This window comes from Cariama cristata, unplaced genomic scaffold, assembly GCF_000690535.1.
Source record: "Cariama cristata isolate BGI_N322 unplaced genomic scaffold, ASM69053v1 scaffold21604, whole genome shotgun sequence".
Lineage (NCBI taxonomy): Eukaryota > Metazoa > Chordata > Aves > Cariamiformes > Cariamidae > Cariama > Cariama cristata.
The window spans coordinates 59,342-86,858 of NW_009614963.1; the positions used below are offsets into that span (position 1 = coordinate 59,342).

General features: G+C 34.5%; 1 protein-coding gene across 1 annotated transcript in view; it reads right to left on the reverse strand.

The window, feature by feature from the left end:
• Positions 1 to 532: 532 nt before the first annotated feature.
• TRPA1 (transient receptor potential cation channel, subfamily A, member 1) overlaps positions 533 to 27,517 on the reverse strand; it is a 34,937-nt gene continuing 7,952 nt past the window's right edge. Inside the window, exons 8-27 of the mRNA XM_009699636.1 lie at positions 26,061 to 26,109; positions 22,156 to 22,255; positions 21,146 to 21,246; positions 19,701 to 19,870; positions 19,445 to 19,609; positions 18,400 to 18,514; positions 16,979 to 17,145; positions 16,001 to 16,094; positions 15,295 to 15,354; positions 13,829 to 13,927; positions 12,905 to 12,975; positions 12,287 to 12,434; positions 9,396 to 9,485; positions 9,015 to 9,184; positions 6,857 to 6,986; positions 6,545 to 6,727; positions 5,525 to 5,593; positions 3,460 to 3,570; positions 2,841 to 2,938; positions 533 to 958 (exon numbers count right to left, since the gene is read on the reverse strand). Coding sequence (XP_009697938.1) covers positions 727 to 958; positions 2,841 to 2,938; positions 3,460 to 3,570; positions 5,525 to 5,593; positions 6,545 to 6,727; positions 6,857 to 6,986; positions 9,015 to 9,184; positions 9,396 to 9,485; positions 12,287 to 12,434; positions 12,905 to 12,975; positions 13,829 to 13,927; positions 15,295 to 15,354; positions 16,001 to 16,094; positions 16,979 to 17,145; positions 18,400 to 18,514; positions 19,445 to 19,609; positions 19,701 to 19,870; positions 21,146 to 21,246; positions 22,156 to 22,255; positions 26,061 to 26,109 — 2,422 coding nt within the window. The 3' untranslated portion in view covers positions 533 to 726. The remainder of the gene's footprint in view (positions 959 to 2,840; positions 2,939 to 3,459; positions 3,571 to 5,524; positions 5,594 to 6,544; positions 6,728 to 6,856; positions 6,987 to 9,014; positions 9,185 to 9,395; positions 9,486 to 12,286; positions 12,435 to 12,904; positions 12,976 to 13,828; positions 13,928 to 15,294; positions 15,355 to 16,000; positions 16,095 to 16,978; positions 17,146 to 18,399; positions 18,515 to 19,444; positions 19,610 to 19,700; positions 19,871 to 21,145; positions 21,247 to 22,155; positions 22,256 to 26,060; positions 26,110 to 27,517) is intronic.

Sequence of the window (27,517 nt, forward strand, 5' to 3'; positions counted from 1 at the left end):
AGCAAGGTCAGTTTTAGGTTATCAGCAAGGCCAAAATCACATTAGCAGTATAAGGACAGCAAGTTGCAAATGACTAATACTTAACATGTCATTCTATTGTTGCTATATGCATGCTAGTAGAAATGATTCCTCTGAGAATTGTGTATAGTTATCTACAAAAGAAAACAGTCCTTCCCTTACATTACTATTTCGTGATCTTTTTATTTCTTACCTTTCAGGCCTGATCCTGCAGTCCTTACTCAGCAAAACTTCCAACGCAATCTGTCAGGTTTGTTTCTTACTTTTTCTTTGAGCTACATAAAGTCCATTGGCTCTCAAAACATCTGAATACTAAATGATTATAGAGTTTGAATTCCTAAAAATTTGGAAATTCTACAAATATTCGTAACAGAAAATAAGGTAATTAATTACAGACCTAAAAGCATTAGCTCCAAATCCAGGAACAGATCTAGGCAGAAGCCTTGGGAACTGTCAGGACAGCAAGGCTGGCATCTGGTGACTTAGGCACTTCCCTGATTAGCCAGCCACTTTTGGATCACAGTTTTGGATATAGACATCTTCAGTCTCCTTAAACACTGTTTTGAGCACCTGCATCCTTTTTTTTGGATCTAGCCTTTTTTTATACTTGAATACATGATGTATCACATTAACATTATGCACAGACAATAAGAGAATTGACCCTAAAGTAAAACAAAATGATAGTACAACATGATATCATAGCCATGTCTAGAAGAAGCTATTGTTCTTTTCTGTGCTTGGGTTAGGCACATTTGTTTTAACAGCTTTTAACACTGTATCCCATTTACTATTCTTGTGCTCTAATTGCCTTTTCCTAAACTTGTGCTGAAATAAATCATTGCTGTCTTCATCCTCAGCCTCTGACACTATCTCCATTTTTTGTATAATCAATTTAATGAGGTCATGTTGCTTTTCCAACAGTGTTGATATATCTTTGAGCCTAAAAAAAAAAACAAAACACACGCATACAGCAGGCTTTGTCATTTAGTTTCAAAGGTTATTTTAGTCATTACGGATGCAAAAGCCCTAACAGTCCTCAGCGTCACCTTTCTGCTAGCAAAGAATATTACCTGGAGCACATTTAATTTTTCAAGCTGTGGTACTTCTCTAGGTTTCAGGAAATAGAATTAAAGAACAAATTCCTGGTTCTTGTGAAAAGTAACTTACTATAAACTTAAGGTAAGAGCAACTTCACTCTCAAAATAAAATTCTGAACAGTTCTATCAAAAGTTTTTCCTATTGACTGAAGTAGTCTGGCCAGAAAAAAGGGCCAGACTTGCAATGGCAATTAAGCATCCACAAACATTTAGTGAAATTCATAACTACTTTAACAGCATATGAGAGATACTGATGAGGCACTTATTGATCTCTTTTAAAGTGATAGCCAAAGTGCAATTGATACAAATAAAGAGTTAACATCAGTTAGCATCAGGCATACAGAACACATTATGTTATCTTTTAAAAAACAATGAAATGGGAAATGTGTCTAGAAACTGTCCTCATAAAACTACCAAACAGGCTTTTTGAAAAATCTACTTTTTCAGAATCTCTAGACTCACAAAATTACAGCCTAAAATATACATTGTGACTGTGAAGAACACTTCGGGGTTTCTTTAGATGAAGCTGCCTTTTTTTTTTTTTTTTTAACAAAAAAGTTGATACTTTTTAAAATATGCGAAAACCACAAGAATTAAAATAGTGTGGCAATTAGCTAACATTAATACAAAGCAAAAAGAAATCCCACCCGAAATCAAAAACATATATGCTCAGCACTGCTTGCTACTAGCTTCAGTAGGAACCGAACTCTGACAAAAAACCCCATACTGGCAACACAGTAAACCAAAGTTTTCAGCCAATATTTTCACAGCACTAAACCTTCCATAGTGAAATGGCCACAAGTTATGCTATTCCAAATAATTTTATAATTTTATAAAATGATAATTTTCTTCCCTCTCTGTAGGAAAAGAAAAAAAAAAAGAGTAAGCTCTATGCTGGTTCCTAATATATTGATGTAGTATGGGTTTGAAGAAAGACTTGTTAAATCACATGGTTTGCCTACATCTGTAGGGCGTATTCTCACCCCCCTTCAACTCTTGCTGAGTCCTTCATACAAAAAAATACAGAATCTGTGCAGCGAGACAAAAATTTAGTAACTAAAAAAAGGAGAAAGAATAAAAAAGAGAAAAAAAGAGCAGGGGAGAGTGAGACAGAGTGAGAAAAAATAGATTTTCCTAGCTGTACATTCACAGAAGGCTTTTCTGAAAACATTCTTATGGATATATTGGTAAGATGAGTACGGAAAGTAAGTACAGAGAATTCTTTCCAAGGCCTTGGGAAACATGATTTGTTCAAAGAAGAACCAGGACACTAATCCATTTTTCGGGAAACAATCTGAAGCAGGTTTACCACTGGACCAGTGGAAAGTCAGTTACAGATTGTGTATATTTGCAAACCAATTGGAATTACATCAATTGTGAGTTTAAAATAACCATTGAAAAACTCCATACACAAACCTCTAATTCTGAAATGAAAATGCATTTTCCGTATCCCTTCAGTTTACTTTAAGGAGCAAACAAGTCTGTCCCCTTTCTCTGCCATGGGATAAAAATATTTCTCTACACACAAGTATTTCGAAGGTAAATACATTATAGAACATAAAATACTAAGTTACCATAGTGAAGGAGCTTACTTAAGGACACTAGATACATTGAATTTTACATTTTAGGTACAGTATGGAGCTTTAGAACCGCTTTTTAAATAGGAGTATATTTGTAATATTGGTTCTACTTATTTTTATAGCAGTAAAATAACACAATGAATACCTGTATTTCTGCTTCAGAACTTCCAGTTCTAATGTTGTATCAGTGCTCTGTGCATCTGTGGTAGAGTCCTCACACCCAAAGCAATACTGGAACACGCTCTAAACAAAACATGGAACCAAACTGAAATCAGATCTTAAAGTCTGGCAATAGATAAAAAATCCCAAATAAGTGAATAGTAACGTCTCCACACAGTGTTAAATTTGAAAATAATTTGTTATGAAGTTATTTTTTGTATACTGAACATTTGTTTTGCAAAATTTGTTTAATCGGAAAATTCAGTCTACCAACAACAGCTGAAATGAAAAGTAAACAAATAAAAGAAGAAATGTCAAAAGAGAGTAATTCAATTTTCTGTCTGAATAACTTTTGCACCTTGTCTCGCTTAACAAAGTCTCAGATCACTGAGAACTCAAACACTAATTATGTCCAAATAAGTTAGGCTGCATTCAAACTGATTTATCATTTTCACTGAAGATAGTCAAGGTCTAATCACAATTCCACTGATGTCAGCTAATGACTGAGTCTTATTAATGCAATGTTCCTAGCAATCTGTGTACAAAGTAAGTCAATCATATCGTATTTTAGTAAAAATTCTTTAGTCTAAAATTCACCATCTTACCATAAATCCACAGTATCTCGGCCTGTTCGGATATACAGTGATCGATTCCTGGTCCACCCGACTTAAGAACCAAAATGGTAGCTTCTTCTCTAAGTTGGTGTGAAGATTAACCTAAATGTAGTTTTGCATTTAGAATAAGATATATTCTCTTAAGACGAAGACACATTATTATGCGAAAATAACCATCATGTCATTATATTCAAATCGCTATTACTAGATGTCAAGTCTCAGAGGATATCTACGCTGCAAACAATGGTATAATATTTGAACAGTCCAGCTCAGACACTAAAACCATCTAGTCATAGCAGTACTGAGTATCTTCGCAGAATTAATGATTCCACATAGATGCGCACTATTCTAACTAAAATGGTTCCAAAACTGAGTTGGATCTTGTGTGATAGCTTGAATAGCTCCTTAGTACGGTGTGGGTTGCAGTACAGAATGACAGGGCAGAAATGTTCAAAAGACAGAATATCTGTCATAGCCACAAGTTTTAAGACCAAATAATAATGGGAAAGAGAGTAATCTTTCTCTCTTTAATTGTGCTATATCCTTTTCCTAGATTATGACAGAGTCAGTATAGACTAAGATGCCAGTGGAATGCCTGTGAGAAAAGTTTTCCCTTGAGTAGAAACAAATATGTTATATATGAATGCCTTCTCAGGTGATGCTATCTTTCCAGGCGTTCTCAAATTGCTACAGAAATACTAAGCATATGTATCTAAAAGAACAGGATGTACGGTATAAGCCTATTGCAGACAATCATAATCCTGTCAAACATACAGGAGGTTACATGCCTAATAAAGATTTCGTAGTACTGTCTGAAGTTGCAAGACAACATCCTTCCTGAGCATTCTGTTGGCAAAAAATACCTAAACAGATGAAAAGCATTAACTGCTACAAGAACTGCCCTTATACCTCTGCTTTAGTCATTTGTATCTCTGGCAAAAGAAATCTCTCTTGGGAGGAAATGTTACTCTGAAAAAGAATTCTTCAAATACGCTTGAAGTAAGAAAGTACAGCCCACAAAGTTACATGACTATCAGAAGTTATTTCTGAGCTGTTCTTGTTCTTGGGTATTCTGTCTACGCACACCTCTCTTCTTTATGCTCAGCCACTACGTAGGCTCTGAAACTCTTCAGAAAAAGCAGAGCCAACAGGGAACATAGGCAAAGCCACTCCCTGCATCAATTTTATGAATGGTCAGTTCCTCTCACAATACAGACTTTGAGCAGAACTTCAAGGAAGCATTTGGATAGATAGCTTCTAAGAACATGTTAGTGAGAAGTAATCTTTATTCTGTATTTGACAGGTGTATACTGTGTGTATTTCCACTTGTCAAAGTCAAGCTTGATATACAGTTCACAAGAAAAAACAGCTTGTGAAAACTGTGTGCCAAATTTATTGTTTCTTAAAATGAAAATTTTACGAAGTTCTGCTATTGCCTTAGCCCAGTATGTAAGCTGTAAGGACTTCATTTGCAAAAGCTACTTTGAAAATATCTAAGATGTATACAGTTTTCAAAAGGCCAGACTAAACTCTCCTGATTTCAACAGAAATTCTGTTCGGTGTCTTTATACATCTTCAGGTAACTAAAAACATCTAGAAATGTGACATTGAGTTCCTTAGTTATACCTGGTATTGCATAATATCTCCTCAGCACACAGACCAGCATGAGCCTTCAGTCTACTGAAATGACTTTGGTGTCCTTTTGATTTCTGTGTACCTTAACCTTTTTTCCACTGCATCAATTGTCTCCTTAAAAGACAACTCTCCCATTTCAAACATTGCATTTACTCGTTTTGAGATTCTGTTGTTGGAATAACTCTGAATTCATTCAACCGACTGTTCAAAAGTTCCTTAAAAATGCATTATGCATCTCCCTGACAATGACTCGCATGACTGAAAATGAAATTCAGAATAGGATGCCCAGGTTCACCATTTGCTTTACAAAGATGCTAAGATGTTAGTTAGGGATGCTGATGATAAATCAGCTAATTGTCTAAATGGTGTTCTAACAATGATATCTACTTCCTATAGTTGGTGCTTCTATGCTTCTTCTTACCTGCATTGCAATCCTTTTAAGTGCAGCGTATTTTTGTACTTCAGCTATGTCCCCAACAGCCAAACCAATCTAAAAATACCAGGAAAGATTTCATCATCTATTTTTTTCATAGTCTGTGATTTCAATTGTATTTCTTATTCACATTTAATCCAAAATGGCTCTAAAGTTAAATTTATTTTGTTTCACTTGAATTTGGAAACATACCCCTTTTGTGCATATTTGGAAAAATCCATATCAAGAAATGTAGAAATGCAGCTTTTTTTAATGCCAACTATCTGTCTACCAGTAAGGCAATAAAGAGCTACTTCAAAGATTTGTCAAGAATAACATCCCTTCTTTTTAAGTCTTCATTACTGCTGTTACGTTAAAAAACTTGTTGACTTCTTGATTCAATAGGATCATGGCAGCAATAAATAACTTAAAAAAACTGAATTGTTTGATTTTTATTGCTCAACTCATGTAAAAACTTGATTTCCTGAAAAAAAAATTCATGCTCAATGGAACATGGCTGAAGATGTATTATATATTTTCCCCCTTTCTCATCATTACCAGGTTTTCTGATTCTTTTTGTTCAGGTCAAGCTCATTAGTTGGTTTTAACACTACCGTTGACTGCTGTTTTGTGTGCAATGAAGACCTGGGTATTGCCTTTTTTAAAAAAAATATTGTTAGCGCTAGGTTATGATACAGCAAGGGGTTGAACCAAAACCATTGTTCCTCAATTTTCTTTATCAAGACCTCATAAATAATATATTGCAGCTCCAATTCAAATTCCATCATAGTTACTACCTAAACATATGCAAGACAACCCTCCAAGAGTTAAATGGGAAAATACTCAGAATGGTAAACCGGAGGGAAAACAAGTCCAGGGAAAGGCAACTTTTTAATATGTTACTGAAAGTATCAATTTGTTAAATAATGAATGAATGTCATGAATCAGCACTAAAGTAATTCTATATGCTAAAACTATGTATAAACCTGTGCTTAACCACTTTAGTGTATTAATAAATAGTTTACTTACTAGCAAGTTCATAAGAAGGATTGGAATAAGCAAGGTAAATATAATGAGAACTGTGTAACTCAGGAATGGATATGGCAATTCACTGCTTAGTAATGGATCAAGGAATGCATCGTGGTAATTAATGTCTCCCAGCATCATTGCAAATGTCTTCATTACAGAAAGCAGAGGTGTGCTATATGTTTGCTGCAAAAAGAAGAAACACCAAAATCAAGAAAAAACCCAACCACTGAAATTTGTAAAAAGCCTCTTGAGATTCTTTAGTCCAAAATAACATTTATAATAACGAAAAATTAACTCTGTCATTCAACTAACCTGTGAACCCAAAAGGACAAAGAAACTCAGTCCAAAGGCCAGTATCAGGAAAAAGAAAACAACAGCAATCCGAATCAAAGTCCTCAAAATTTCCCAGAACATCACAACATAGATGCCATAGTTTTCAAATCTAAGCAATAAGTACACAGAACAGAGATGCAAAATTAAATACTGAAGGTAGAGTCTCTTACAGTTTTTTATATAAGGCAATAAGCAATCCTCATTTTCATGTGTGAAAATAGACATTTTTACTCTCTGAGACATTCTGATATAGTACAAATGTGTTGTACTTTCACACCCAAAATAATGCAAGTGGTCCTGTTTACAGCAAGCCTAAACTACATAATCTTATATTTTAATGCACCAAAGCAGTACTTCTTAAAGATATTATTTTTCATGGACAACTTTTACTCTCTCCATAGCCACAGACAGTACAATAATTGTACAACTGTTGCGCCGGGAATAATAACATTAGGAAATTATTCCATTTTTTTGCTGCTTTTCAAAGCAAATTAGCAACCAGAAAAAAGGACAACTGGCACCGTGATCCAACCAGCAGCTACATGCCTGATTTAAAAAGATTTAGTTTTTTATGACACTACAAAGTATGGAAAACAAGCAAACAAAAAGAAACACATTGCTCAGGAAGAGAAGGGGAGTAGCATAATTTTAAGACACCTGTGTTTCCAACAACAGTCTGTCATCTAGTAAGCCCCTCCCATTCTTGGCCTACATAAAAAGTTGATCTCAGAACATGAGTTGTCAGAAATCAGATTAAGCTAACTTTTTCCCTCAAACTTGAATTTGGTAATTTATGTCTTCTGCCAGGGTCAGGGACCAGATGACAACAGTAGCAACTGAGAAAATCCCTCCACAGAACTTTCCCCCTGCAATATTATGTGCAAGGCTGGAAGTAAAGCAAACCTGATCTTCTCCTATTTATTAGGCATTTATTAGGCAAAACTCCACTGAAGTCAATGGAGCTACAGGTTGCTTTGAGAAGAGACAGCCTGAATGAGTTAGAAAAATGATGTGCAGAGTTCTACTGCTATACAAATGAAAAATATTCAGGCCAGAGAAGCATTTCATCTAGCAGAAGAAGGAAGGTTGGGCAATCATGAATTTACTTTTCAGTGTTTAGGTTCAACTCCCATTTTGCCCACAGCAGAGAGGACATGCCCATTCATTACTCATCTAAGGTCAGACACAGCTAGGACAAGGTTTGCCAGCAGAGGCAGTACCGTGAAGATAGTCCCTCTGACATTAGGTCTATTTACAAACCTTGTCCTTAACTACATCCCAACTACAGTAAAATGATCCTGAAATTAATCAGCAAATGCTGTGTTTGTCTGTCTGTCAGACCTCACAGGGGTGATCAGTGCATATATACAATAAGAATCAGAAGAGCACATATGCAGTGTTATGACATGCTGTCATCCTTATTTTCTGAAGAGCTCCATATCACCACTTGTTGCCTATAAGCCCCACCTCATCTTTGTGCATGGCAGTCCTGCTCAGGCACAAACGTGTTTATTAGTCTTAAGCACTACACCCACACTATTTTTCCCTCCACCCAGCTCTCCTGCAGTCCATAACTCATGGACACTGTTGTACCAGTGACAGCATTAAGATCATTAACGGCAATAAACAGACCTGATGTCAATGAAAGAAATAATTTCACACATCATAATTCTTTTACAGGACACTGAGGTATAGAAAAGTGGAGTGTGCCATTTAATCTGTAAAATGATAAAAGAATTTACCTTCTCCCAGGTATTATTTATAAAAACAGACTTCCTTTTGCTTCTTGTAATTCAAATCCTTTTTTTTCTTTTTAAGTGAAAGTCTATACTGTATAATGAAACATGTTAAAAAGACATACGCAGTGGCTTTGCTTACTTAACATTAAAATAAATCTTGTTATTTTTTTAGTTGCCATAACATATGTAGTGAATCTCTACATGAAAAACACTGAAAACTACTTTACAGGTCATTTGGTTAAGAAATTCCTATGGTCCTAATCTGGAAACATGTATAGCTTGAAAAAAAAAAAAAAATAGTGCTATTGCACTTGATCAGTTGTGGTTTAGGATATGTAAAATATCTGAAAATATTAAAAGTATTTTAAAGTATTGTAAAGCATCTAAATAATTTTTACCGTTGAAGGTAAAGCAAGAAGTTCATCCAAGACAAGTATACAGCAATTGCTCCACATTCCCACTGCAAATGAGCTGGTGTATTAATAAATAAAGAAGACACAAAAATTATGCTTGTAGTATAAATTGTCCAGTCCAGTAGATTGGAGTAATCCAACAAATATTTCAATTTCTAGGATTTAAGAGAGACGGATACATATTTACAAGTCATACATCATTAAAGGACTGAATTCAATACACTATTTAAATCCTTTTCTCACTTTTAATCTTGTATAAATTGGTATTTCCCTTTTAATTAGGGAAAAAATCAGATTTATTTCAATATCACACAAACTGCTATGCAAGCACACTGTCTGATTAATGTTATTTCTCTATGTATTTACCTGCTGAATCAGCTGAAATATTTCTTTGCAGATTCCCAGTAAACTCATTATTAAAACTAAACACATACACACCCTTGTGAAGTATGAGTTCTGAAACAAAAAACAGAGCACAAAAAAAATTAGAAATTATTAAATGAATGTTTATTTCAGCTCTACCTACTACATATACATTACATTGCCAAGTTAAGAAACTCTGTTAGCTTGCTTCATATAAACTTATTGCTATCTAAATTCTGTTTTACTAATATTTATCGTGAAATTCATGTCATGTATATTGTGGTGTTTAAGTAATTCAAACCCAAGTATGAAAGTTTGAGCATTCCCATGATAAACAGTTGCTGTGCAGCTTCCTCATGACTACTATTCGAGTTTGGGAACCGAAATTGCAGTTTATGCCACATTTTCAGTATATTTTGTCACTGGATGAACATAAAGAAAATTCTGTTGTCCGTAACTTCACTATCATATTGCAGTATCTGAAATGGCAATAGAAGTCTTTGGACAAATTGGAAGTCCTGGCATCCTTACATGGCTGCTCCCTTTGATGTCTCATTTTACAACCAGTATAGGCAAAGACAACTTTGTTCTGAAAAGCTTTCCATTGGCATAGATAACAATAGCAAATTTCATCTTTAATAAATAACTTGTAGAGCTAATTCCCGATCTGAGGAGTTCGTAAACTCACAAGCAGACCACAAATTGATGGCACTCATTTTTCAGTGGTGATGCAATACACATCAGCATCTGCCCCATTGCGATGTCCCTCTTTAGCCTGCGTTAAGAGTATAGTACAATGTTCTGTAACACTGTGCTCCCTACAGAGCTGGCATTCCCCACTCCATTCCCATTACCGGGTCATTAGTGCACTGTTTCATCCAGTGCATGACATTTCATATACACTGCTATTGCTCTAGTCTCCCAGGCAGCACTTTCTCGGCTCCTGTTCAGTGTACAGGTTCTCCACCAGCTGGCATGATTCCTCAGTGAAGGACAGGACTCCCCCTTCCAACTATGCTTCTTCCACCCAGTTTCTCATGATTCAAGGACCTGGGTCAGTCTGAATTATTCCTCTGTCTGCTGGATGTAGCTCCTCTCATTCTCCTGTCTTCCACCAGGAAGATGAGTGAATTAGTGGAGCAGGAATTCTTCCAGTTCTGCTAGTTCTTCCAGCTTCTGAATCTTTGAGAATCCCACATGTACTGGGCTGGGTATGTGATTCTCCAGATTTTTTCTTATATCAGGATATCCGCATGAACCTTCTACATCCCTTGAGTTTATTTGATTTCATATTCCTACTAGCATATCCTTTTTGAGTTCCTATTTCAGTTTTATGTATTTTCTCTCCCAAAGGAACTGTAAAATATTTTCTTGTCTCTTTTTTTTTTTTTTCCCCTTGCCAAAATCCTTGGTTTTAGCGATAAAATCGCTTATTTGAAATGGATCATTTGAAAAGTTCGGCACACAACAAAATCTTGTCTCCATTAACACCAGTATGTTACCGTTTGAGGGCTAATGACACAGGTGTCTCTTCTCAGAATATCTGACTTCATGTCACGGAGACAGAACTCTGACTGTCCTGCCCTTCACATGGCCATGGGAGTGTAACAGTATGTATGAATTGTACTCACAGGTTCAATAAACAGCAGAACATGCAGTTCCTTCTCTGGAAGTCTAGTACAATGTTCAGCTTAGGGACAACACAGCCTTCTTAAAAGACAGAATACTGCTTAGTTTTAACTGCAGGAAGGAAACACTCACAAAAAGGACATCAACCGGTCACACCAATATCTTTCTTTTCTAAAGCCTCATTTTCCTGTAGTGGTGGACCTGAAAACTCTAACTTCTTCAGTTTGCTATGGTGTCCTAATTATTCCAGTTCCAGTTTCTGAAAAAAGTTTGAGTTTTGTCTCTTAACAGCCCCAGTGTTTCTATGGAGGACAGGTTTATCCTGAGACATGGTTCATCCTTGCTTGCTTTCCTTATGGCCCCAACCAAAGCATCATTTCCATCCAATGCATCCAAACCATGAACGAGACCAATATTCATAAATTATTAGAGTAGCCCCACACCTGTCACAGTTGTTACTGAAAGACAAATATTCAAAAGTCATTGTGATGTATCTGTACTTTGCTACCTAATCAAGTTTTTCATTTTGAGATATTGTAATTCCAAAATGAGGTTTTATCATTCTCATTTTGACACAACACAATTTTTGCTATTTTTTTCTTCTAAGTTTGTAAACAGGGATTACAGGAAACAACCAATATACTTAAAAACCTTTCACAGAGTTTTCCATCCACATATGACTGAACTCTGCTGTTACATTTTTCACTACTGTTGTACATGAGGTACCTATATACAGACTGGCAAAAACTGTTCTGCCTTAGCCTCACAGTTTATGAGCCTAGTGAAGAAATACTGGGCCTGCAAGGGAAAGTAATACATAATATGTGCAAAGAAAGATGTAACTGAATACCCAAAAGCACTTCATTACTGACTACTCTTTCTATGTCAAATTTTAAATGTGCAATATCCAGTTATTTTGGTTGAAAATTAAAAGGACATAGAAACCTAAAGAATCCACTGTTTTCTGTCCTTTCATAATAAAATACACGTTAACCCTTTTTCTTTAACAGTAAAGTAATATTCACTTCAGGGAAGAAATTGAAGTAACCACGTACCAGATGTAAAATTTTCAGAAAAGATTAAAAATAGGAAACGAGAACTGAAAATTATCCACAGAAGTTGCTGCTGAATGTTTAAAAATACACACTTCAATTCTCTTCCACAGAGTTGCTAAATCATAAATAAATCTAGAAATTATTTAAATAATCACAACTTTTTGCTACAAAAATCCTAAACATATTGTGACTCGTACGAAAACTCAGTACCTCATATTCTAATGGTCTTGCTTCATAGATCTCTGTTCCATTCAAAGGTCTTCCTGGCTGTATGTGAGTGACCAGAAGAGTCAGTGGGATGAGACCGAGAGAATATATGCCTAAATTCATCAGATGCGCTCGAAACCCATAGGCCATCCTTGAAAGTGAGAATGTTACAGTTACAACACTTTACAAATTTACAAAAGCATGCATTCAAACGTAAAAGTCAACAATGTTTTCAAGATGAGGAAAGAAACATTTCTTAAAATGTCCTTTTGTGATGAATGTGTTCATAGAGCTTTATGCGGACAAAAGTGTATTGGCCGTTCTGAAATACTGTTCCTTTTTTCTTTTTTAACTCTGCAACCCTATTACATATTTTTGCAATAAAGCAGAAACAAAGATAGTGGTTATCTTTGCTGTAAATATCAAAGAATCATTACTAAATGCTAAGCTACATTTTATATGATAATCTATTATTCTAAAACTGCTTTTGAGACTTATGGAAAACACATTTGCTTCAGTCAACACTATAAATATGCGCAACTTCGTAAACAACTCTCAGGTACAATAGCCTTCATCCTGACACGCAATATTATATTTTTATGTACATTAAAATACACCTACCATTTCATAAGCAAATATTCTTTACACACGGGATGACTAAGTAGCTCCATGCGATTGTGGCGTACCATGGCCTACAAAACAAGAAAGCAGAAGGATCAAATTTATCTCATCTAGTTAAGTAAAGTTCTTACAAAACTGGCTAGACCACCTTCTCTACTTGAATATTAGACTAATGAAAAGTAAAATGTCTGTAAGATATTGCAAAGTTCTTTTGTTTATGCACTCTGGCCCAAAGCTCCTACCATCTTGCCTTCTCTGCCTACTGAAGCATCCAGCTTCTCTCCTGCTGCTCTGTTAGTCTATTTCAAGCTTTAAAAAATTATACAGGCTATTGCCAACTATACCTGTGAGATGACCAAGCTTTTTTAGTTACATTCAACATGAAAATACTTATTTACTTATTATTGGACAGTATACCACGTCTAATTGCCAACAGGAAGCCCAAAAAGTAATCAAATGCAGCCAGAAAGTTTGTTCTGTAAACATTTTCTGACAAAGAATGAAAGAACAGACAGGCATTGTGAAAGAACAGCAAAATTTCTTCTAGGTACAGAAAGTATTTTGCAATTAGCATATGAAAAAAATCAGTTTTGTGAGGTTTTTCAATGCCTTACATTCCTGGGCATGGTCGCTAAAATGACTGGAGTATGGTTTTCTTTGATGTATTACTTGAACATACAGCATGTTCTCTTGAAACATTCATAATTGTTTAAATAAACTAAGAATTGTTATCTAAACCTAAAAGAAATGTTACTTATTACTTAGACTACAAGAACTTTGGCCCATACTTCATTCCCATATACTTTAAACATACAGAGTTATGGGCTTTGGAGAAGAAATATTACGATGAAAAATTCAAACCTCTTGATTTTATCTAGAACAAGACAGCATGGAATGATGTCAGAGTAAAAAAAAAGAACTTACATTTAAAGTGGTAAGTGGTTCATAGAAAATGTCTTCACCATCCTTTAGTTTCTTGTTAAGTGTCAGAGGACACTGAAGATATCTGAAGTTATATTCAATCTGAATAATAAACGCACATCAGCATTTAAATGTGATGAAACTGACAGTCTAAGACTGAGATGAAGTGCTTAATTTAAAAAAGGTTATCCTTTAGAGAAAAAAAGAGGCCTGTTGTGTCAAAGTAATTTGAACTCTGATTGTTAGTTACTCTGACAGTGAACACATGCCATCAAGATACACATCTGTGACTGTAAGATGATCATTTTGAATGACTAGCCATTTTGAATTGTAAATTAAAAAGTTCAGATTTCTTCTTAAAATACTGCAGTTTAAAAAGGTCATTCTCATAACTGTAATTTGTTTTAAAGTTGAATTTGAAGAAAAGCTCGTCTTTAAAAGTCATATGGCTTTGATAACACGATATGACGAAAATGTACAGTAGCAGAACATTTGCAAGTTTTCTGTTAATGATGTAGACACAACCCAATGTAATAATTGATGAGGTGTTTTTCAACATAGTTTTAAAGGTAACAACTCTAGAACATTCATGCCTCCTTTGCGTTGTGAAAGCAATCTACTGCTTAAAATTTTGGACAAGAATTTACAAAAAAGAACCACATTGGACTCTGAATTATTGATGACAATTCTGCCACTTATGATAGACATGCTTTTGATATGCATGAGTAGATATTATGCCTTCTATCACTGTTATTTTGAAATATCCATAATCTGATACCCAGCTTGATTGCAAGAATTAACACAAAAATAAAGACTATAGATTGCTCAAGTTTAATGTTATACTTGTTCAAATGCATAAGCATTACAGAAACTGAACTTCAAAGTCATTTACAGCCCAAAGCATAAAATAAAATCAACCACCTGTGTTTTTTACTAAGATCTGATATTCATCTACAAGTGTATCTTATCCATGTAAACTTGATATATACATTAAAGTACACATATTGTGTAATTCCCAAACTTTCAAGTCAAAAATGTGTTCATTTCAGTGTCACAGAGGCAATAAAGAGAATTCAGTGGCCCTGCTCATAAAAAAAAAGAGACTAATAGTTGAAGATTGCTAGCATCTGATGAAGTGATTTTAAAAGTCATCCTAATAGTGACAAGTTTCTTGCCAAATATATATTAAAAGCAGATTCAAATATGGTTATTGGTGAATAAGTACTGAATTCATAAATCAAGTTAAAACATTGGCTGATTTCAATTTACCAACTATAATTGCAACTGTAGAACATATTTAAGAGGTATTAGAATTTAATCCAGTATTGGTAGCTATAAGCCAAGCTGATGATTTTCTAACTTAATTATCTAAATAATGTACCACTGCTAACATATAGCCAGGCATATTGTGACATATTCCATCCTAAGACCATAAAATATAGTCTTCATATTTTTTTTCATCCACTTACATAGAAGTCTCGACTTGTCTTTTCCTCTGAAGACTCAATTATGCAGTTGTCCAAAACCAGCTTTGCAGACGAACAGAAAAGTGAATTAAGGTGATACAGATAATGTTCATCAGAAAGAATATGTTTGTACCTGAAGAAAACAACCTTAAAATATAGGAGTCATCTAATGGAAGTCAGATTTTATGGTGTATGTTTTGAAGACATAAAACTCCAGAGTTTACATGTAGGAGTTAAATACTGAGACTATGCAGTTTAGAAGGCTATGTGCTAGTTTAAAAATATAAAATGTGAAGTGTTTATGAATACATGCATACCAACTCACTTGCTATTTTATTAAAAAGCATTTCTGTAGCATCATTTAGCTCAGAAGGTGAAAATATGTCAAATGGTTTTGAACCCAATTCTCTTTTGACTTTCATCACTTTTATACTCCTCGTTTTCATCACTTTTATACTGTTTTTTTATACTACTTTTATAACTCCATTGACCTCAGGAAGCTAAGAGGTTTTCAAGACTAAAGAAATTAAACTAGCCAAACTGAAACTATCACTAAAATGCCATTAAATCAATTGGTGAATTTATATTGTTTGTATTTTATAATAATACGTATTAGTGAGGACAGCATTAGAAAAACAATGGCAAATTATGCAATGTAACGAAGGGGTTTTTTGTGCAGTCGTTTCTTTAATGTGTGCAGAAAACTTACTTTGAATGAATCAGGAAGATACTCAACCATTTCCAGTAAAGGACACTTATTGGCACTAGAATAGTGAGAAAATGTCACAACAGCTTCTTCCCACCTGCAAAAATTAATTAAGAACATGGAAAAAGAATTAGTTGCTTCTCTTCTAAATTAACTACTTTTAGATTGAGTTAATTATTTAAGATATTATCTTGTAAATCACAATCAGTAACAAGTTTACGTACCATTAATTGGAAAATCAACTGTTTGGGGAGTAATTGAGTAACATTCTGGATGCTTCTCTAAGAATGATTCATGTTTAATTCTGTTATCAATCAAGCAGAAATGTTTCAACTATGCTAAGATCTTCTAAAAAATGAAACTTGAACTAAGTTGGAATCTTGGGTTAGAAGTTTGGGTGAGTAATAATAAATACAGTAAAATACTGGCAGTTCCTGCAACTCTTACCAAGAGATGTGATCATTAGGCAATGGTGCAACACTTTTATTCCTAAAGTGGGGCTTCAATATATTGTAACATAAAACATTCTAAAGTGCAGTTGAACTGCCACATTTTTAAATATTTGCAACATTTAAAGCAACAATTTAAAATTAAATCTCTTGAATGGTATCAGTTGTACTCACATTTTGATTAAAATTCTATAGGTATTGAAGCATTATGTGAAAGGCTGAAATTATGTAAGTAAGAAGAGGAAAGACATGGGAACAATTACTTATTCCTAATGGCTTCTGTGTGGTTTTTTTTTTTAACAGAATCTGAAGAGTAAGTCTAATATGGAAAACAACATGCCACATATCTGATGTCCATTACAATTATGCCATATTTTATTTGCTTTCACTAGAACAAAATACAGTCTCTGGAATTTTAAAATACGTACTCAGTCTTACTTATTAAACTACAGGTTTTCAGATCTTAAGCTCAGTTAAAAAAACCAAAGCAAAATGGAAAATAAATTCAGAAAGCATTTTCTGTGTACCTTACCTTTTGTGTAAAATGACAGCAGACACTACATCTTTTCTCCTATTGTGTATTGCTTCATGGAAAAAAGAAGCTACTGCTTTGTTGAACAGAATTTTTGCACCATAGTCAAGAAGTAACCTTACTGCTTTTGCATGTCCTTCTCTTGCAGCCAGGTGCAAAGCTGTGTTCTGTGCAGAAAAGTAGTACAGCAATGCATCCATGAGAATCATTTGGGAAAAAAAAAAAAAGGTACATACTTCAGTCCTTTCCCACATTGAAAAGCCACATGCCATACTATTCTCGGTTACAAGTCCTGAATGCTTTTACTAGCAACATTAAAAAATAAAATATTCTCACAGGGATTCTGATAGAGATTATAGACAGGTTCTTTATTCTACAGAAACTCAGATGTAGATAAGAAAAGCCAATTCATTAATACCTTTTAGTTTTGTAACAAACAAACTGCAAATCACAAATAGGTAAAAATGATGGTATCTACAGATACACCTGCATTTGATAATCATGAAGAGAAGCATCCAATCATATACGGAGGTGCTCACACAAACAAATCTGCAAGAAAATCTGCAGGCACAGTTTTATAAGAGGAACATTTTTTCCTTTGGTATTTTCAGAAAAGTAAGGCAATGACTGATTTAGGAATCAAATTACACTGAAACAGACTTTTGAAAGCCTTCTCAACTCACCCAAATTTTTCTGAGGGGAAATTAAGAACTAAGTATTAGCTTCTTATTAATTTCTAGGCAAAATTTGTTCCTAATCTAATAATTCTAAAAGTTCTGAACACCAGTTCTCAGGGAAATTAGCAACACCTTATGTGTTGGAAACTGAATAGTTCTTTAAAATGACCACCCTATGTTTCTGATGGGGAACTGTTAGGCAGGTTTATACAAGAGGTCTCCAATCCAGGAGACGGATTCTGTCTTGGCCCAACAGATACTGTATTTGTCCAAACTTCAGAGCAAGACAGGAGTTGTATCTATTGGACACTGCTGCGCAGAACAGAAAGATTTCAAACAATATGTTAATGAGCTATAGTTGATACTGGATTTTTAAAAATCTGTATACGCTCTTTAAATTTAAATTACCAACGTTTGTACCACATGGTTAAAATACTCTTGCATTGTAAAGGGGGCAAGAGTCTAACATACTCAGTCTAACATACTCAGTATTTTATGTTTTCTATTAGGCTATTTGCATTTTATTTGTCCCCGACTTACAAGAATTGGCTAACAATTTCAGCAATCATATATTAATCTAAACAATAAACTTTAAGAGTGGTGAAATACAAAGACTTTAAATGTGCCACAGGAAATGAAATATTACATATGTAATGCACAGAGGAAAACTACTAATAGTACTACTGACGTTTGGTTTAGAAGTAATAGCAGATAAGAAACAAATAATGCTATGTGAACACATACCCCTTCTTCATCCACTCTGTCAGTACACTTCACATTAGTATCCAAAATGATCTGCATTGTGCGAGTGTATCCTCCGAAGGCAGCATGGTGCAGGGCTGTCCAGCCTTTATAATCACTTACATGTAGTAGTATAAAATTTGTAATTATAAATTGAAAACTTTTTATAAATTTAAAGTAAATGTACATGCCTCCTCCTTTCACTCAAATCTCTTTCCTTTGGCATGACTATTGCAGAGATGTATATACTTTATATATGTATATACTTTTATATATATGTATATTCCCATCTCTATTTTTACTAGGTGTACTAGTCCAGCTAAGGACCCTGGAAATAAAGGGTTTGACAGTAGTCCATTTAGTGGGTCTGCCACAGTCACAAATAATGAATCTATGACAGGTTTGCTTGCCAACGGGTCTCCTCAGAATGCTTAGGCCCTAGATCCAAGGTGTAGCTGCAATGGACTTGGATGCACAGGACTTGAAAGTTAAAGCTCTAGACTGTACCTTGGAAACAGGATTCTAAACTTTTGGTAGCTTTGGCTCCTGGCTTTACAGGTGTAAGCCTGGAAGCTTTTGTGGAGCTGTCAATGATCTGAGGATCTTTGACCCGAAATCAGGACTTGGAGTGCAAGGCAAGTTGCCTGTGAATCACCAATCCTAAGAACTCCTACTGAAGCCTGGAAGTGAAGCTGAGGTGATCATAATATTTCCAAAACAGTATTTTTTCCATCAAAAGGTTCAATATTCTTCTTTCAGTTGGATTTAGAGAAATCTCAGTTTCCCCAGTATTAGAATCCTTGCTTTACAGCTAGCCATGACTCTATGTGCCAGGCTGAAGCAAGGCACAATCAGCTTAGTTTTACAAATAGTTTATAAATATGCTCCCTATATTGTATATTTACATTGTATATATTAATATATTAAATATTTTCATATATTGTGTTCATTGTTCATATTTATATTATATTAACTTCCCAGCAGATGGACACAAAATGTAGGGTGATAGTTCTTTTTTGCCTTTATGAATGGAAATCTGTATACTTACCAGAGAAAAAGGGCCCCTCTCTTCAGAAGAAACTGAACTACCTTCTCATGACCGTTCTGGGCTGCCAAATGAAGGGGAGTCATTCCCTTCTTATCACCTTCATTCAGAAGTCTTGTGTCTTTCATATCTCTTATAAGTCGTTGACATGTATTGATACGTCCATAGCTTTGAAAGATAAACATAGAAATTAATGTAAAAAAAGAAAAAAAGATGGAAAAAATGGCATTGATTCCATTGCCTAGACTACACTACTAACCTGGCAGCAAAGTGTAATGGTGACTTCTTGTCTCTGCTCTTAGAATAGATGGAAACGTTGAGGCTGAGTAAATTATTTACAGAGAGGGCCACACCTTGTCTGCATGCATAATGCAATGGAGTGCATCCTTCATTATCTTCATCCACTACAAGATTTTTAATATGTTCCATCTGTTACCCCCCAAAAAACCCCCAAAAGAATAGAATTACATTTATATCACTAATGCTCCACAGCTTCGAATAGCTTGTAACAATAGCATTAATACTTTAAAGCAGTATCTAAAAATAAAAAAACTTTAGGAAAAGTAAATTTAGCAACAATGAGCATTTAATCTCTGCTGATTTGTGGGTCACCATTTTTTCAAACAACTACTTTTTGAAGAACACAGCAGTTTGCCACTCTGCACCCTTACTGCAATCCATCCGCACTACAATACAGGGAATTCTTCTTTGCTGCCATTCAACCACAATACTCATTGCTGTCAGCAGAAGTCTTGTAGAGAATGTATGGGTAGTCTACGGTCTGTGTTCAGTAGCAAAACTTCTGGCTGTCAAGAACCATCAGTTCACTGGTTTACAGTGTAATTTTATTTCCCTCATTTCTCTTTCTCATCTTAATTTCCCTGTTTTTCCTCTGTACCTGTCTAACACTATCCTACATATAGCCTTTCTTAAAGCAACTAAAAATCTCCTCCCCCAGTTTGCTCCACTCCTTTGTCTGAATTATTTGTGTGATCAATAATTAGAAAGTCAATGCAGATAACAGAGTTATCAGTCTGGTTTAAAACTGTTTCTCTACATCTGCTGAAAAGGGAAGTTGAATCCATTCTACGTTACTAATCAAAGTTGTTTACAGATTTCAGCAGACATTGAAAGATCAGTTATACTTGATTCACATTTAAAAGACTGGTTCTCGAGCTCTGGAGGCTAGCAAATTTAACTCTCTCAAGCGAGCCTGGGCTCTAGCAGTATGACCTCAGCATAGCCAAATACAAATCCATGTTTGAAATCTTTTTTAAAACTAAATCCAAGACTTCATTACAGTCCAGTCCACAGAAAGCTCCTGCAGCATATGCTATAAGATATTTAAGTCTTAGAGCCTGACTGAATACGAGCGTGTCCCCTAGCTTTACTGCATGCAAGTTGGGAAAATAGAAGGGAAAAGTTCTATGTTTTATTGCCTACCTCTTGAGCTATTCAATGCCCCAACAGCAAAATAATTTATGGGATTATGTTATTCCTTTGCCTGGCAATAAGAAAACTGTATTATTGGCTTTGAAATGTTTTCATGAGATATGTACCTCTTCAAACTATTTTCTGTGACACTGGGCAACTTAACAAGTAGCAGAAACTTTTACAAACATTCCGAAATAAAACGATAGTTGCTTTTTTCTTTACATTTTCTACTAAGGGTAACAGAAAGACATAAATTGATGCTTACTGTACCTGTAGAAATTTCTCATTCAGATGCTGTAATCCTCCAGGCTGCAATACCGTCAAATGCAAGAAATTCCGACCAAGATGATCTTTTAATGATACATTTGCTCCTAGATAAATATGGAAATAAGTACCAGCAACTTCAAAACTGCTGGCCCCTGGCACTAACTGATGATGTTTAAGACAAAGGAACAAATGTTGAACAAATGTGTTTATGAATCTACAAAATAACGAATATTATTTCATGTCAGCATTATAACATATAACTTTGCTAACAAAAATCCCCCTACTGACACTCGGATTTCACCATTATCTCAGGTGCGTATGTATTCTGTATTTCGTTGCAGCACTAAGATTTATATGGGGCCCTTATATTCAGAGATACTGAGCACCCACAAATCAAGAGGTAATTTGAAGATGAAGACGATCGCCTCTTCTAATCTTTTAAAAGTTGTAATCTTGTTACAGCTTCAAAACTTATTACAGGGTTTATTAACAAAATCAGTTATATTACTATTAACAAGATAAAATATAGTAACAATAATTAGCTTGCACCAAAAGCATAGCAATTGATAGAGCTCAAACATTTTCAAGGTGACTGTGATTATATAAAATCACAGGTAATACTTGAAATATGGGCTTTAACATTTAAAGATTGATTGCTGGTACAAAACATGACTGTTTAAGTGGTGTATTTATTCCACAGTTCTGCTTACTTTGCGAACTGCTAAGGAATGCATGGATGGAGTGCCAGTGTCATCTCTACCTTGAGAAGCATGACACATGGCATACACATTGTTCTACAGCCTGTTCACTCTGTATTAAAAAGAGCGAAATCATCGCACTAATTATTCATTTATCTCAAGAGATACCAGCACTATGCAGCTGTTTAGCTCAGCTGCTCCTGGACTGTATGCTGAAGTACTGGATTGAAATTGTGAGGGAAGTTAGATGCAGAGTTTTAACATGTATGAACCCCATTCAAAGGAAGTATGTTATACATGTATATTCCTTTTTACCTTTTGAGAGCAGTAAATTCACAATTTTCCATGATGCACAGGAAGTGGCCAACAGAAGCGGTGATCGACCTTCTATGTCAACACTATCAATATTAGCCCCCTGCAATAAAGAATTTCAAGTTTATCATGAATAATGAATAAATGAAATTTTAAAATGGTGCTGCCTTTTATAAGCATAGCAGAAGTATAGGTATTCTTAGTAACTCCAGAGAAGTAAATTCAATAAACACATAACATCTCTCTATAAAACTACTATGTTTTCAAACTATTAATCACAGCCCTGTCATCTATACATAAATAAATTTAGATCCCTAAATAACAGTGCCCTACTTCTAGGTATACTGAACTTGAAACTCATGAACTTTTGTTAGGACACATTTCCATGCATTTAAATACTCAAAATATATAATTCTAACTTGAAAATACTGGGATTGAAGCTTCAGAAAAATACAAAAATTACAGCCCTTTTGAATGATATGGTCTTACCTATCAAGTAATTACCAGAACAAATCTGAACCTCTATGCTGTATGAATGCTGTTCAAGAAGTATCCAGAGATTAGTATATTTTGATATACACAGCTTGATCTATCTGAATTTCCTATTCTTCATCATAAGCTATATAAGCCAAGTCCATTCTGACTCCAAAGTAGCTGTAACCACAGCAGATACATTTATATTCTCCAAAGTCAAGGTTTTTGATACGACCTTTCTCCTTAGGAGAAGCATAAGGGCTGGAATGAGGTATTCTGGTAAAAGCCCAGTTTTGCTGTTCTGTCTGTTTTCGCACAAGATGCATATTGCCAGTACAGTATGGTCACTACAATCACAGTATCACTATAATCGTATCAGCAAAATACTATGAGCATAAACATATCTATCCAAAAAATTCTACCAACAAGGGAGTATGACGATACAAGTAAATGAACCAATAAGATGTATGTATATTTTATAACATTTTAGACATAATTTTTCTAGATACTGAGTTGCAAGTTAAACTGGATGAGTTGAACAAAGTACACAAAAAATCTATTTTATTTCAGATAATGCCCAAAGATCATTGAAAAAAAAAAATCAATAGGAGTTTTTCCATTAACTTGAATCATCTTTGGGTCCAGTCCTAATTAGAGAGAGAATTAATCATAATCATAACCAATATTTACTTTCTAGGATGGTAAAACCTGCAATGTAGTAATAAGAAACATTTAATAAATGTACACTGATTACTTTACCATAGAGAACAGGAAGCTTCCAATGTATGCTGATGAAACATTTGGGAGTAAGACATGCAGGACCCTTTCCCCAGTTACCTTCCTACAAGGTCAGACAACCTCTTAAAAATGTTCTTACCCAGCAAAGAAACAGAGACCTTTTTTAGCCAAGTGACTCACTGATTTCAGTGAACACAGACCCGCAATTTCTAGTTAATAATGCAATCTTTAATCACCTTCTCTCCAGTTAACATCATTGTTCAGCCTTCAGCAAAATGAATTCTGCAGCATTCATCATTATTTATCACGAGTAACTTATATATTGCCACATATATTTACCACATTTACAATATAGCTGAAGAGTTTGTAAATTTAATTTCTGAACTCCGTTTACTTTTGCATTTATACATTATATATCAGATACTAATATAAAAATAAATATTATGCAAATTTTGTAAATATCAATTATTATTTATAACAATTTAATATTTCATTTTTCTTTTAGTGAAGATAAAAGAAGCAAAAAGGGAAAAAGGAAGTCCAAAAAAAGAAGCAAGAAACAGTTTAAAATTACTGCTTATCTACTTTGAATAAGCACATTTCAATAAAACTAATGAACTAAACTCAGGAAGCAACAGTCAACTCAGTGCTAAATTGTCCAGTATACAAGAAAAAAAAAACAACCCAACACTAAAAGACGCGGGAAAATTGCTAAGATACCAGCTAAATCATGAGAACTTTCTGATTTGCATATCTTTATTTTTCTTTATAGTTGTGTACATAACTTGCAAACATAATCACGCCATTTGCATGCACAAACCAGATACTGTGCACCTAATTGTCAAATATGACAATGGCCACTTTGACATTATTGTTAAAGTCATTGTGCTTAAAATGCTTAATTTGCAAACCAATTTGCAAGTAGTATTTATTTAAAGCTATGAAGTTTTGTAATGTTTAGAAGTTGGGAATATTGATCAAGGTTTCTGTTTTTTCCCTTTTCTTAAGGCTTCGGTTAGTCTTCAGTTATGGTAAACCATAGCTGTACATCTCACCAAAACAAGGGCATGTACTCATTGCCATGCTATGTTGAGACCAAATGCAAAAATAATTAAAAGCTCTGCAAGAAATATCTGTAGAGTTTGATTCTCTGGTTTTTGTGTAGCACTTGACCTACAACTTACAAAAAAATTGGTGTAATTTAAATGTAAATAGCATACATACTGTGCCTGGACAATTCTGTTTAGCATAGATAATCTTACCTTTCGTATCTAGAAGAGCTAGACGTAACACTGCATCTGTTTAGAATGGCTTTAATTTTCAGACACAAAAAGTACCAAGAATAAGATAAAGGAAGTAATCATTGTAAGTTAATGTGCATGAAATGTGGATATTTATTGTATAAAATAAATAAATGTTGCTCTTTATTAAGAGCAGAAAGCCATTCTGAACCGGAATTTGATGTTCCTTTTGAGCAGTAACATTGCTCCACCTTTTATTTTTCACCCTTGTGTACACCACAGCATAGGTGATACCTGGTGACCTTGCCAGGAGTCCAAGAGAGCAGGCAGCACAGGTTGTATGTGCCGCATCTCACTAACCTCAGCTGGCATATTTTGATCCATTCCCAGATAGGGCAAATGAAAACAGTCCTAGAGCTTCAAAACAAACCTTCAGCATAGATTCTATTGGAGGTGGTCACAATAGTCAAAATGGCACTCAAGGAATAAAATTTTGTTCTTAGTAAAATGCAGTGTTAAAGATAGTCCCTCTACTTTGTGCACGCAAGCCTCAATATGCAAAAAATTGCACCTGTATTTCTCAGGTAGCAACTTCTGTAGATAGGTTGTTTTGTCAGACAAGTTTAAGCAGTCAAACCTCACCATTTCACATTTGAATTAAAAATAAGCACAATATCTAGCTCTGACTAAATCCAATCCCTATAACAGACTTTCTGAGAAAAGCAAAACAGTATGTAGAAGAGAATTTTTCTTAATATAATTGTCATGAAGCAAAGTAAAAAAGCCTAAACATACATAAAATTAAAAAGAAGTCTGATGACTTATGAAAATTTCCTCAGTAGAGTGGGGCATATAATGATTATATAAGCCTTAGTTTAACTGGTATAAATGGACACTTGGAGCATAGCCAGTAGCATCCCTAGTTAAACTTCTTCTCTTTCTCCCTTATAATTATTCAGTGAAGAAATACAACCAAACTACACAGAGTAAAAAGTATTTCTAGATCATGCACAAACTTCAATATATATGGCTATGTGATCCTACAACAATCCTATGAATACACTTTAAAGAAAGGATTTCTTTCTGGAAAAAATCAGATTAAATTCAAAGCATGTTTAGCATTTATTTCACACTTCATATCCTAAGAGTGAGGGTGACTAAACTAGTTTGTCATATTTGGTAAAAGATGTTTATGAAACCTTTCTGAATAAGTAAAATGGAAATAAAAATGCAAGTTTTCATCCTCTGTCACTGTGGGATGCTATTATGGAGCCGTAACTACCATTGTACTGTACCTGTTAATTACGCATTATGAAATGTGTGTGTGTATACATGCACACGTATATGAATAACCTCTACCTGAGAACACATTCTCCTTTATGAATTTCTCTATGCAGACCTGTAGTAATAGACAGCAATAATCTCTATAAACATGTTGCTTGATTAAATATTTACCATTGAAATCAAATACTCTGCCAGTTCATAATGATCAAACAATGCTGTCCTGTGGGGAAAAATGCAAAAATACAGTAACATTAGAAAGGACAATGAAGTTTCAAGCCAAAGGGTAGCATTCCTCTCCATTTGCTGCATTTTATAATATTTTCAAATAAATACATTTTAAAATAAAGAGACAGAGAGATACCTTTATTACATAATTCATTTTAATAAATTGTTTCAAATTTTGTCATGGAGTTTCATTTTAAAACTAAGTTCAGTTTAATTAATACATTGAAAACTCACTACAGGAAACAAAGACCTCATTGGTAGGCCAACAGGCATTTTACCACTGATTTTTAACAGAATCAGTCATTTCATATGTCAGATCCTTTGCTGTACCAGACAAGGTAAATATAGAATTCCATAAAGTTCAGACACAGTTTGTTCCAGGCAGACCTAGATCCTGAAATCCTTTTCATTTATTCAGTCTTCAAAAATAACTTGCTAGATATTTTGTGTAATAATGCTAGAGTCGGGTTAAAATGGCAATGGCTAAATATGTATTCCGACTGTCGCAAGCAAGTCTACTTGAAAAAATATGAAAAAATACAATATCCTGATATAAATCGTGGTAACATTTATTAATTTACTAAAAATATTTCAAAGCTGTCTACACACATTAAAAAATCTCAGGTTTTATTCCACAATAAATCATTGAATTATATACTATAGGAAAAAAAATGGTCAAAGTAGGAAGAATAGCACAGTTAAGACACACAGTCTAAATGTTTTCAGAAGTCAGACCTCTATTAAATATTTTGACTCAATGAGCAACACAGGACAGTTCCAAGATTGTACTGTATCTCAAAGATAACAGTTCCCTTAGCACTGTAAGAGGTAATGAAACTGGGTGTACTCTAGTTAGAACTGATTACTCAAAAGATGTATTTTAAAAATCATGTCATGGTTCCAAATAAGTAGAGATGCCTCCATTATCTATAGTAGACCCCTCCAGTCAGGCATAAATACTGAATGCTTCACACACGCTCAAACTAAATTCCAAGGTGACTGAAGAGAAAGCGAACTAATTTTATAAAATATTTAGATGGAAACATGACAGTAGGAATGTGAAAGGATCAAGTCCTGCCTATGCTTCACTGTTCCTTCACTTCTCAACAAGTTATCATTCCTTTTCAGTTTATTTACATTCTGAGAGATTTGCATGACTTTCTACCCTTCTGATGATTCTTGGTGACATTTTTTTTCCTGTTTCACAGACACGGGGAGTAAAAGAGTGTCATTCTTTTTCCAAGCTTTTTCCAAGGGCAATAACTTTCATGGATATGACAGCCAGTTATCTATTAAGTAGTATGTTATGTCTACACAATTTTCTTCTACATTCTGTCATCATTTTGTCTTCATGTTCTATCGCCATAGCATTTCCAAGGGTACCCAAGCCTTACATCAACTTT